Below are 13,349 nucleotides of genomic sequence, written 5' to 3' on the forward strand. Positions count from 1 at the left end.
CTAGCCATGCTGGTGCAGAGCAGTCCCAGAGAATCATAGAATCATAGAATATCAGGGTTGGAAGGGACCTCAGGAGATCATCTAGTCCAACCCCCTGCTCAAAGCAGGACCAATCCCCAATTTTTGCCCCAAATCCCTAAATGGCCCCCTCAAGGATTGAACTCACAACCCTGGGTTTAGCAAGCCAATGCTCAAACCACTGAGCTATCCCTCCCCCCAGAAGATAGAAGATCCTTTCCATCTGCTGAAAGGAGGTATGAACTGGGATATTCAGAGGACAGCACTGCCATTCTTCTGCCAAAGATGGGCTGGGACCCATTGTGAAAGAGGTGAGGTGGTACAGTCGTTTAAAGTGCTACCATCTAGTTATTTGCAGAGAGCCCAGCATTGTACCCCAAGACTGAACTACAACAGTGACCTCCCCACCCCCACCTGTTTCCCAGCTACTGAGGCAGCCAAGCTCTGGGGCAGAGAAGAGCCAAACTGCTTTTGAAATCACATGGAAAAAAGGTTTATTATCACAGGTTCCAAAATATTAACATTGCATTTTATAAGACTGTTTAATCCACATTTACAGGGCAAAGTTGGCTCAGTGAGAACCATGCATTTCAAAGCCACAGCAGCCACTATGGAAAAATAGAAACTTGGTCCAGGAGTCAAGGGGCCCCACTTATCCTAGGAGGTAAGGGGAAAGAACAGTTATTCCAGTTTATGCACGGGCTGAGATCAGCAACAGAGACTATGCTGCACAGTGCAGTAAGCTTTACACAGTAATGGCCTGATTTTCAGAGATGCCAAGCACCAGCAAACCCCACCTATTTCACTGGGAGCACTCTGCACCTCTGGAAACCTGAGGCCAATACTTCATCCAACACCAACACTGCAGGTTGCAGCTTTTGGGATAATTAGGTCTGCCAGCTAGAGGGAGCAGGTGGGGAAGTTAAGTGACCTCACAAGGTCCTGATTCTCACCAATACCCTAGATGGAAGAGCTCAGATTAGTGACCCCAATATGACCAAAATTCTAACAGCCCTGATCAAGTTCAGACAGGGCGAGCTGCAGTCAGTTGCTGATGGAAACAAGGGGTGGTGGTAAGCACAGGCTTGGTGTTTTGTAATCCTTTAAGCCAGGCATCTCCAAACTTTGGTGCATGGATCATTCTTTGATCACTGCTTGGAAGCCTGCCCTCCTATTTGTGGCTGGGCTGCCTCTTTCCACTGGTGAAGGAATAGCAGCTTTAGCATCTACAGCCTTTGCCTATAGGCAGAGCATCCAGCATGTTTAGCTGTCTTAACATAACTTAGCAGGTGGATATGGAGGGCATAGGACTATGTGACCAGGCAGCTGGCCCATCCACCCGTAAGTCCTCTGCAGGATGCTCGTGGTCAATGGTTCATTTGGGAACTAGGGCTTTAAATAGGTTGGACACGGTCACATCTAAATTTACCAGAGTCACTAGTGCTTTCAAGAGAAGTTAATACGAAGCAGTGGAAGCCAGTCTAGTGTGTGGGAACAAGCTGCTTTAGTGGGCACTGGAAGTTTGGGACCTGCACAGCCACTCAGAGTCCTCCCCTAGGTTAGGGGCCTTTCATCCAAGTATCTCCTGCACTGGGATGGAAGGCTTGAGTGTCTAAGGATTATCCCCATGGGGAAAGTCATGGAAGCAAAAGGGGTTGACGGGAATTGGCCAAGGTCAGAGTGACTATTGCAGAACTGGGCCTTGGAGCCCAGAGTCCAGACTCTGGTCCCTGCAGGAACACCGAGCACAGTTCTGCATGGCTTTCCTCTCTCACCTGATGCTCAAGGGGGCCTACAGTCTCCTCTGACCACTAGAGACTGGGACCAGATTCCCCATCTGAATGGATCAGATGAGTGAGGCTCTTGACCTTCCTTCAGTAGGACCACCCCACTAGCTTGAGGCATTGCCAAAAGCTGTTCAACAGTTGGCACCAGGGCCTTGCTCAGCAGATGTGGTGGCTCAGGCCCTCAGTGGAGCCAGCCATTTCAGCAGCTGGGAGTTTAGGACCTGGAAAAGGAGGTGTCTGAGCCCCCATCACCCACCTGCCTTCGCAGGGCAGCCAGGGGAAGGGAAAACATTCTATAGGGCTCACAGTGCTGGGAATGTGCTCTCAAGATGCAGTTTCAGTAGCCCCCCTCACCCCTGTGTGCACAGACCCATCCCCCCTTGCCCCAGGAGAAAGCAACTGTGTGCAAGGGAGACACATCCTTACCAATCACTTCAACCCAGTCACTGCCACTCACTGCAGCCTGCTACTCCAGGGCATCCCCACCACTGCCGCTCGCTGCAGCCTGCTGCTCCAGGGCATCCCCACCACTGCCGCTCGCTGCAGCCTGCTGCTCCAGGGCATCCCCACCACTGCCGCTCGCTGCAGCCTGCTGCTCCTGCATGTCCCCCACAGCATCACTTGCTGTAGCCTGCTGCTCCTGCGTATTGCTGCTTGCTGCAGCCAGCATGTTCTCTCCATCCAGAGTCCCCTGCAGAGTCAAAGGCAGTCAGGTAGTCCAGAGTGGAGCCGGCACCAAGAATTGGGCAGTTGCATCAACACTGGGGTTTGCACCTGGGGCTCAGGAGAGAGTCAGACTAAACCCCTCTAAAGCTTTGTGGTTAGAGGGGAGATTATGCCTCCCCCAGCCCCGTCATAACAGATATACAAGCAGCTGGAACAGCTACAGAGAACTGGCTCACTTCAGCTGCTGCTGGCTCCATAAACCCACATCTTGCTTGGTTTACTTTGGTGAAGTGGTCATTAGGAGGATCCATGCTTTGGTCCAGTGCCATCATTATGCTCTCCCACAGCTAAGCATAAGACAAGATAATTCATCAAAGCTGCAGCTCAGTTGTCAGTTAATCACATGGACACTTGCAGAGTCCCTACACAAGGGGCCTTGCTTGTCCCCTTGCATGATCCCTATGGCCATCAAGAGGGGCTCACTTACCTGCAGACTCAGCGATGCCTTCAGCACCAGGACCCCATCTTTCTCTTCAAACTCCAGATCGGTCTCTGTGTCATTCTGGGACCTGTATTCCTCGCTGTCTGTCTCTGATTGAGTCTGCTGCAAGAGGGAAGGAGGTCCGTGCAGGTGAGGACAAGCTTTGTGCCAAACTATACCAAGGAAGATAAGGAGCAGCAGCAAGCCCTAGAGCAGAGGACAATGCTCCAGCAGGAGCCTGCTGCTCTTCCCACAGAAGCAGCCAAGGGGGCAGACTCCCTTTAAAGGGGGATGAGGACTGGGGAAGAGTGCAAAGGGCAGTTAGGCACTCAAGTCCCTTTGGTTTTTGGTGGGCACTGACTAGTTGCCCTTTGTGCTTCCAGAGTCTGCCCCACCCCTGCCCCCTTGGTGAACCAGGGCTTGACAACACTGGGAAGAGGGTGGGAGAGAATACAACAAGGATCTGTCCAGATACAACTCAGCACAGATGCATCTACTGGACAAGAGGCTTTAACAGCCTCCATGGTCTGCCAGGCATTTCCCAGACACTCAGGTGGACAGTTCTTGTTTGAGCCGCTCATAGTCCAATAGCCCTATTGGGAGTAAGCACCCCAATATAGGCTCACATGGGCCAATGCCACCTGTATACTCGTCATCACAGCCTGTCCGTGTTCGACAGGCTCATTTCTGTAGCCAAACGCAACAGACGTTGTCAAATATAAAGGGAAGGCTAACCACCTTTAAATCCCTCCTGGCCAGAGGGAAAAACCCTTTCACCTGTAAAGGGTTAAGAAGCTAAGACAACTTTGCTGGCACCCTGACCAAAATGACCAATGACGAGACAAGGCATTTTCAAAGCTGGGGGGGGGGGGGGGGAAGGGAGAAAAAGGTTCTCTCCGTCTGTGTTGTCTTTTGCTGGGACCAAAGCAGGAATGCAGGTCAGAACTCCTGTAAAGGGCTAATAAGCAATCTAGTTAGAGATGCGTTAGATTCGGTTTTGTTTGAATGGCTGATAAAATAAGCTGTGCTGAATGGAATGTATATTCCTGTTCGTGTCTTTTTGTAACTTAAGGTTTTGCCTAGAGGGATTCTCTACGTTTTAAATCCGATTACCCTGTAAGGTATTTACAGAGGTGATTCTTTTACTTTTTCTTCAATTAAAATTCTTTAAGCACCCGATTGCTTTTTCATTGTTCTTAAGATCAAAGGGTTTGTCTCTGTTCACCTATGCAAATTGGTGAGGATTTTTATCAAGCCTTCCCCAGGAAAGGGGGTGTAGGGTTTGGGAGGATTTGTGGGGGAGGGAAGGAGTTTCCAAGCGGGCTCTTTCCCCATTATATATTTGTTAGACACTAGGTGGTGGCAGCAATAAAGTCCAGGGGCAAAAAGGTAAAATAGTTTGTACCATGGGGAAGTTTTAACCTAAGCTGGTAAAAATAAGCTTAAGGGGTTTTTCCATGCAGGTCCCCACATCTGTACCCTAGAATTCAGAGTGGGGAAGGAACCTTGACACGTTATGCAGATAACACCGGCGAGGGGAAGTTAAAGCTCTTCTGAGAGGTCCCAGCTTTGCAATACAGAGCAGGCACTAGTCTTATCCCTTTTAGTTTGGACACAAATAGGACGTGTGTTACCAGATGCATCTGCCAGGGGAGGAGCAGACCTCTGGATACCAGAGGCCCTTTAAACAAGACAGTTTTCCAGGAAAACTATCAGTGTTTATTACAAAACTTAAAAGCAAAAAAACAACCCAAAAACACCCACATACAAAACACACCCCAAAGAAAGGTTCAAAACTGTTGCATAAAATTAAAGTTGCAGTTTTCTGGGTAAATCTCTTTAAAAAGCTTTCAAAAACCACTTTATTCTGAAGTGTAGCAAGATAGTTTATTGGACTCATTTTAGCACAAAAAATAGGACACCAGTGCTCATTTGCTTTGAAGGCCAAGAACTACCCATACTAGGTCTAAAACTGGTAATGTGCACATGGTTGAAGTGGGATCGAAGTGCAGTCCGTACCGCAGCACTCCTCATGCCAGTACTTCTGACCTATTTCCCTTCTCTGGAAGGAAAGCTGGCGGTTAGTGAGCCACCCTCTCTCCTTCTGGAGCAGGCGGCTGGGTCCAGGGAGTTCTGGCACCTGAAGTGCCAATCAGTAAAAGTGAAATGGCTTTTGTAAAATCCAGGAGTTTGTTTAAAAAAACAAAAGCCTCAGTAAAAACTGAAAACAAAAGAATCTCACATCTACTGAACCCAGCCCGTAAACTGTCCATGGCTCAGTGAGGGATGCAGCTGGTAGACCTGCCAGGCCCTTGTCTGATGGCTCATTGCCCAAGTCACCTCCTGCTGTCTGGAAGCGTTGCATGCTTTGCAACAGTCCACTTGCCCCCAGCAGGGAGAGAGCAGAGGAGATCTCACTGCTCAGAAAGGGATGTAGCATCATGGGCAAACACAGCAGCGTTAACAGTGCGCTGGAGCTATGCCATGGTTCTGCATAACCCAGCACCCAGGGACTAGCTCTGCCAAACAGCAAGTGTGTCATACCTCATAGGTAGAGTCTTCAGCCTCATCGTCCTCTGGCAGCTCTTGCTGCAAGATCTCCACCCAGGACTGATGCTCCTCCAGAGCCACGTCATCCTGTTTCCTTTTGCTCCCTTTGCCTGAGGGCTTGACTGGACTTTTCTGGATCTCTGCAAGAAGGCCACGAACAGCACAGCTGGTATCAGGGCATGTACCCCATGGAGGCAAGGGTCACCACTGCCTAAGTCTGCTCTCCCAGAGGGCAGGCACAGACCCCAGATGCTCCAGAGTAGGGATAGCCTAGCAGGTTTGCCATGCGACTAACAGGCCAGCCATATTTGGATAGCTTCACCCAGGTGACGGCTGGACCTCAAGATGCTGGGTCCTGGCTATGTGGCTGAGACACAGCTCAGGCATGTCTTGGCTCAGTGTTGGCCTGGCAACTAGTCTCCCTCCTGCCCTGGCCCCTGCTTTTTGGGAAGCCTTTGTTGGTTCCCTTCCCCCTTAATCAGAGGCTTGACCCAACTCTTTTGCTGGCTTTGGGAGAACAGCAGAGCCAGGAGCAGTCAGTCTCCACAAGGATGGAGCAGCATGGGAAGGGCTGGGAGAGAGACGAGCTCTTGGGAAATCTGGAACAAAGAATTGCCAAACCATGGTTCATCTCATCCAGCATCCTATTGGATGGCAGCCTGTACTAGCTGCTCCACAGGGACGTGCAAGACACCCACTTCTGGGCAACTCTAGAACCACTTGCTTGAGCATAAGAACATCCTCCTCCTAATTGGAGGCAGCTAGAGATTGGATTCCCTCCTGAAGCAGGATGGTTTAGACCTGATATGATGGATAATGAAATTCATTAGACTCTAGAGTTATTGCCACAATGTCATTGAGGCCAAGGTGTTCCACAGGCTAGTTACGCCCAATGTTAAAAAGAGGTAGTTTTAGTTTCCAGCATTAAAGTGTTGCCTCCTAATTGCGTTGAATGGTCCCTTGTTTTTGGTTACGAGCTAGGTAAATAGGAGCACAAGACTGACCTCGATATCACTCATCTTTTGAATCTATAGCCCGTTTTCTCCCTAAACTACACATCCCACATCATACAGAAGCCTTTCCACGCCTCTGATAATTTGTTACTCATCTCTGAAGCCCCTCTCGTTCTGCTCCGAGACGGGGTGACCAAGAACTCAAGATGCCAGGAGTACAGGCATTGATTTAGAAAAGGTTTTCAGGGGCTCTCTAGCTCAGGGGTTCTCACGTGGGGGGCCCCCATGAGCTGTCAACCTCCACCCCAAACTCTACGTTGCCACCAGCATTTATAATGGTGTTAAACATATTAAAAAAAGTGTTTTAAATTTATAAGGGGAAGGAGGGTGTTGCAGACAGAGGCTTGTTATGTGAAAGGGGTCACCAGTACAGAAGTTTACACTGCTCTAGCTTATTCCCTGTGCAGAATTAAGTTAACTTTTCCCATCCCTGCCTCTTCATGTTCATCAGAGACCTGCCCGCTGTGACACTCGGCTCTTCCCCAAGTCATTACAGTTACTTAGGACCCTCTCAGATACTGAAAAAGAATCTGAACGATGCATCAGCTGGCATCTATCAATGCCAGCTTCCACCCCGCACTGTGCGATTCATTGCCCTGGCCGGGTTAGGTTCCCTCTGTCTTCTCCAGCCTAATTCAAATTTTATCCCCCTCACTCCTTGCCCTCTTTTCAAGATCATTAGTAAAAGCTTGAGCTCAAGGAAAGGATGCCCATGTTTCTGGAGCTTAAGTCCAGGTTTCAAGCCTTAACCCTTTTCACATCTACTTTTCACATACAATGAAGGGGGTCTCACTTGCATAATTTAGGCACCTTAGTGTTGAGTCCCATTAGCTGGCAGTGGCATTCCCATGCAACACGAACAGCAAAGCTAGACTAATGTCTTCTGGGTGAGCCGGACACTAGCTGCATGACTCATGGCCCAATGCTCCAGCCTTGCCTAAGAAATCCAGCTCTGCTCCTCTGCTGTGAGACCCTCCTGCAAGAGGAAGGGTGATGCACAGAGTCTCCTAGCTAGCGAGGAGTGAACTGCCACTTCATCCAACCAGCAACCGGGCAATGTATGTAGGTTCTAGTACCAGCCAGGGGAGCCTGTGAGGGTTTTAAGCAAACAGAGATATTTCTCCTCCAGGGTAGAGGCTCAACTCTAAGCTTGCTGACAGATGTAAAGTGAGCCACTTGCTGCGTTAGCTTAGCCTGACTGTTCCTCCAGCAGACAGCCCATAGGAAGCAGTGGTTATTCAGGAGAAGGTGGACTGGGTCCTGGACATTTTCTGATTTGAGGAATTAGCCTCTCACATCTGCAGATGTCAGTTCAAATCCTACCTGGGAGCAGGAGGGCCAAGTATCTGTGGCCTCAGCCTAGCCCCATTTGCAGTGTCACCGCTATTAAGCCATCACACCGTTTTGTCATGTAGTCTACACAGGACCAGAAGAGGAGGGAGGGGTGCTGCAGGGAACAGGGAAGGGGAGCTGTGCTAAGATGATCGGCGGTTCCCAGCCATGGGGGCCGGACCAGCTCAACTGGAGTTCTACAGTTTAATCACCAAGGATTCATTCAGATATTACAGCAGAGATCATTGCTGGGAGCCCCTGGCCCGCAGGACTCATCTACCAGCTCACCCTGCGGGCCCTGTGACAAGGTTCCCACTACCAGAAGCAGCCAAACGCCTCCCCTTCCACCCCCAGAAAGGTCAGGGCCAGTTTTAAAGGGTCGCCCAGTGACTCTGGCTGTGGGTACTCAACGCAAGACTCCAGCTCTCGGGAAATCCAGCCCCTTTCAGGTCTCTCACACCGGGTACCTAAAGGAGGCCAGAGAGTGTTTTCCCTGCAGTGTGGGCCATTCCGCCTGACAGCTTGTGCCCCAGGAGCAGCGACTCAGCACGCACGTGCCAGGCCTGCTGCACACCCACCTCACGCTTGGCAGATCTAGGCTGCTCACCCATCCACTGCTTAGTTCCACGTCACGGAGAGTTCTTACCCTCAGGGATCCCGCTCTGACCCATGCCGTCTGCCGGCAGGTAGCCTAGGGCACGCTGGAACCTGGAGGGGATGATGGAGAACAGAAGGTGTGCCAGTCTGCCGAGACGCTTCTTGGCGCGTCGCACAGGCCTGTCAGGGGAAGAGGCGTGATAGTCCTGGCTGCCAATGTTCTCCACAGGGACAGAGGAGCCACTCCAGGCTGAAATCTTGTGGAGAAGCCGGACCTGAGAACATGAGTTAGACTGTCAGAAAGTGTTCAAATAACTTGAGTTGTAAAATCCCCCCTACCCATCATTGCAGGCTGGGCCTAGCGGGTTCGATTCCTCCCACCTCACTCATTGCTGATCCTAGGGCTTTAACCAGCAAGGCTCACCACCATCCATCTGCCAAGCCCCTTCTACGGCTGAGGAGCATTGAACAAGGCACAGAGGTGAACGACGCTCAGCAAGCCACTGGCAGAGCTGCAATCAAACACAGGAGATGCGTTGCCCGGCCCCCTAAGGGATTATTGCGAGACGGCACCGTGGAATTGCTATTGGGAAGTGCTTGGTGCAGACTGCCAGAACAGCCCGAGCTCATTGCTCTGGCTGGCTATATTTCATTCGTTTCAGGATCATTTTTGCAGGGCATCCTTCTGCGATGAAGGGCTAGTTTCTAGCAGCAGGGGGAGAAAGGCAAGGGGGCTTAGACGCATCCCGTTTGTGGAGAGAGGGGAAATCATGAACGTGCCAGAGTCCCCAGGGCTCAGGGCTTAATTTGTAACGCAAGAGGGGCTGGGGCACAAGCAATTTTTTACTTCTATAACTAGAGCATCAAGCCCAGAGGTGCCAGGGCCACGAACTTCTAAGCTCTGGCACAAATTAAGCCCTGCCTGGGCTACTTATACCCCTAGCCCCCCCTCCCAGAAGCCGGACGATAGGAAGGGGTCAGCACTCCCTGCTCTCAGTTTAATTCTGACGGCGGAGGGTCCCCAGATGGCTGCGGGAAGGGAAGCAAGGTGGGGAGGCATGGGCGATAGTTTCTTCTTCTCCCCGGCCATGCCACCGCACCTGTAACCTCTTGCCCACTCCTCGCTTCGATCGGCTGGGTGTAGGGAGGTGTTTGTAAAAACGTCATCCAGGGAGCGCACCCTGGGGATGGGGCCTGGCCAGGTCAGAGAGGCCTTGTTCATCAGAGGTGGTAGCTGCCTTTCCCCTGCCCCCACCAAAGAGTCACCAGGACCCACGCTACTGGTGGAAGCGCTAGTAGCCCAAGCCTGGGCCAGTGAGTGCCCAAGTGAATGTGGCAGGGGGCCAGCTGCCTTTTCGGAGTGCTCACGACCGGCCTGTGGAGAGCAAGGCTGGCTGTGTGGTACGTGAGGCCTCGTGGGCAGAGCTGGCTGTGATCAGTCCTGTGCCATCCCACAGGCTCACTTGCCCTCCTGGCCAGAACCATGGGGGTGGGGAGGTGGTCAGAAGTATTTAAGGACCAGTTCACTAGAAAAGTTTTTGCCAGTTCTGCTGTGCCAGCCAGCCCCATCTAGTGTGGGTGCAGCTTATACTGGCACAGGAAGACTTTTGTTGTTGCTACTTTGCTGGTATAGCTCTTTCTCCAGCAAGAGCCAGCCCTCACTGGTACTTTCCAGTGCAGAGCTGCCCTAGGGGGGTTAGGCGCACCATCCCATTGACTTTGGATGGATTCTTGTCCCTGAGTGACAAATGAATTTGCAATCCTAGCCACTTGCAATGCATGACCCTGCGGGGCGGGGCTGGATGGACCCAGGCAGTCCTGCAAACAGGGCTCAGAACCCAGGCCGGACCAGGTGGCCTGGCCCGCTTGGTGCAGGGTATTTGTTGAAGTCTCCACATGGCAGCCCACATTGCTGTTCACATGCCGAGCCTGCGTCCATCCCCAGTGAATCAGGTGGGGCACTTTGGGGTGAATCTATTCTGGTGCCTGGGGGAAAAAGGTGGAGGGAAAAAAGGTGTCAGTGCAGCACACCGAGGCATCACACACCAGTTTCTGATGGAGCCAGTTGCACTAACAAGAGCAGTGTAGCTGTTGGGGGCCTGGAGGGTGGGCAGGGCTTGGCATCCAGTAAAGTATCTAGGGTGTCAGGTGGGACTGGACTCAGGTGCCCCCGCCCTTGCACTACGATGGCTACACCACTATTCCCAGTGTGCTAGCTTGATTGCAAGCTGGGAATTACGCCTCCAAGTCCAGTATAGATGTACCATTGGACTAGCTACTCCAGCCGCCCCCTGCCTTGGCAAGATGGCTCTAGAGGGACTTATTTCATTGCCTGACCCAGCAAGGGCTCCCCTTTCCCAGAACGGGAGGTGGGGGACACTGTGCAGGAAGAAGTGGGCAGTGTCACAGGCTGGCAGTTGGCCAGGCCTGGGACAAGCCAGGCCCCCAGCTCAGACACCCGTCACGTGCACCAAGCGATGCCAGCCTGCAGGGAGGTTACCGCCGGCCACCATGCGGTGGCAGAGCACAGAGGAGAACGGCGGTCACCAAGAACAAAGGCTGTCAGGAAGAGCTCTGGTAATGCCAGGCCAAGGCAGGAAGCACAACCCAACAAGGGGATAGGCAGAGTGTCTGCACATGTGGGCCACTCAGGTATTTGCCAGCCCACATCTCAGGGACAACATCACAGGATGCAAGGCTTCCCCACCAGAAGACACGTTGGGGGAAGTGCACTGGGCTGGGAGCCAGGAGAGCACAGGCCCTGGTATCACCAGTTCTAGTGAACACCAGGCACGTGTTGGTGCACTTCACCTTGTCACTGCCTCAGGCCTTGTGCCTTTGCCCTGCTCCTGCCACCATCTCGAGAAACAGGAGGGATGGAGGGAGGGATAGCTCAGTGGTTTGAGCATTGGCCTGCTAAACCCAGGGTTACGAGTTCAATCCTTGAGGGGGCCACTTAAGGATCTAGGGCAAAAATTGGGGATTGGTCCTGCTTTGAGAAGGGGGTTGGACTAGATGACCTCCTGAGGTCTCTTCCAACCCAGATATTCTACAATTCTAGGAGACTTAACTCAGGGGCGGAGACACTTTTCCCCAGCACTAATCCACAGCAGTGTTTCCAACAGAAGCGGACACTGATGTAACTGTTTATGTCAGCTCTTGTACAAGCTTATTTGCAAGTTAGCATCACAGGGTCTTGCTCAAACAGGGCCTCTATAATCCAGGAGCAACCCAGGTCTGAGTCATGGCAGTCAAGTTTTGTCCCGCACTACAGGAGATATTTCACACACATTGAATGACAATCAGCGGAGGACGCCATTTAGTGCAGAGCTCTGTCCCCTTTTAATGGAGGCTGGGTCAGAGATGGAAGTGGGTGAGCCTTGGCTAACAGAGCCAGGTCTTTTAGCTTAAGCAGTAGAGAAGTCCTGGGTACCAGTCACTGTGACAACCTACCCAGGAGCCCAGCATTACACAGGCACGTTTGTTAACATACCATATGCTCGGTCCCACAGCCAGCATAATCTACCTGGAGTAGGGTCAGAGCTGGGGCCTGAACTTGACAGCTCTGCCAAGGTAGGGGCTCAGTGGGGGAGTCCGAATGGAAAATTGCTGCAGTAAATGGGGGTGGGGGCATACTCCCAGCCCGGATATATCCCAGGGAGCAAGCAGTCAGCGCCAGACCACCTACCCAGCAGGTGCCACAGTAACTTCTAGTAGCCATAAGGCAGGAGTGCAGACAACTTTCCACAGCCCAGCCAGGCACAAGACAGTCATTAAAGCAAATCCTTAAAGGATCAGCTGGGTAGGGACTAGAGCACAAAGCAAGGGGGTGGTGAGAAAACAGGAGAGCACCTGTATATTGACTGCTGCACCAAGGGGTGGGGGTGAAGAGGTGAAAAGCAGCAGGAGCAAAGAGGAACATGGTGGGGAAGAAGCTACAGGGCCTAAAACCAGGCAAGCCCCCAGCTCAGATTCACCCAGCACTGTCGCCAGTGGGGGGGTTACTTACCAGGGAACCGAAGAGCCTCAGCGGAGCAATTTGGTGGAAGAACCTGGCAAGTGAGGATTCAGAGTCTGTCTGGACAGTTGGCATCTCCTAAACCCAGAGGGAGAAGGGTAGTTAGAAGAGCCAGACCCCCCCCCATACCTTGCCCGTTGCCTCCCAGGGAACCTGGCCCCTGTCACCTGAGGGAGCTCTCTTTTCTCTGGGTTGGCCTGGAGGGCCATGAACTCAATTTGCTGCTGCAAGACAAGTGACAGGCTAGAGAAGATAGAAGCCTGGCTTAGCCCTACCCCCAGCATGTTAGCTACATATTGCTTCTGACCCAGCTGCTCTGCGTTGTGAAGATGAGCTGCCAGTCTCAATTAATCAGCACAGCTCCCGGCAGGCTTTGCCTCATTGCAGGGTAGAGTTTCCCCAGCTGAGGGGGTGGCCTTAGGGGACTTCTCCTGGGAGCATGGAGATCAGGGCTCCCTGGGGATATGCTTTAGGCTGGATTCACCGGTGCTCTGCTCTTTGTGCTGAGGGTGCTGAGACTGCATGTCGGATTCTGACACATCAATTAAAAAATGCTTTGAGATAGCGATGTTTCTACAGCTTCTATTTTTCAGGGTGGGGAAGGCAAAGAAGGTCTGCGCCTCACTTTATCCTCCCACTCAGCTAACCTCCAAGATGCTCCCATGCTGAGTCCCACAAAAGCTGCAGGCCACACAGAGGAGGTGAGGAGCAGGACCCCAGCCCCACAGTGTGCTATTATGTTAACATGGGGGTGTTGTTATGCCCCTTCCTTTCTCCAGATGGACACTGCAGCTCGAGAGGGGTAACCCTGGAAAGATTTAAGTCAAGCAACCTAGAATTCTGGGGCTTAGCGGAGCTTATCTGAAACGCAGAGTGCAAACCAGCGG

At 52.1% G+C, this 13,349-nt stretch overlaps 1 protein-coding gene across 6 annotated transcripts; it reads right to left on the minus strand.

The window, feature by feature from the left end:
• Positions 1–495: 495 nt before the first annotated feature.
• On the minus strand, positions 496–12,783 carry LOC119848385. 6 transcript variants are annotated; one of them, XM_038384141.2, is made up of 8 exons: positions 12,630–12,783; positions 12,454–12,540; positions 8,494–8,719; positions 5,497–5,642; positions 2,959–3,072; positions 2,708–2,818; positions 2,232–2,496; positions 496–675 (listed from the first exon to the last, which is right to left on the minus strand). In XM_038384141.2, the coding sequence occupies exons 1-7, from the start codon at positions 12,744–12,746 to the stop codon at positions 2,272–2,274; spliced, it is 1,026 nt and encodes a 341-aa protein (XP_038240069.1). In that variant the 5' UTR covers positions 12,747–12,783; the 3' UTR covers positions 496–675; positions 2,232–2,271. The 6 variants fall into 6 exon arrangements, with proteins under 6 accessions (XP_038240069.1, XP_043358651.1, XP_038240068.1 ...); XM_043502716.1 differs by having other exon boundaries at positions 2,292–2,496; positions 2,959–3,075; XM_038384140.2 differs by having other exon boundaries at positions 2,959–3,075.
• Positions 12,784–13,349: the final 566 nt, after the last annotated feature.

Source organism: Dermochelys coriacea, chromosome 25 (assembly GCF_009764565.3).
Source record: "Dermochelys coriacea isolate rDerCor1 chromosome 25, rDerCor1.pri.v4, whole genome shotgun sequence".
NCBI lineage: Eukaryota > Metazoa > Chordata > Testudines > Dermochelyidae > Dermochelys > Dermochelys coriacea.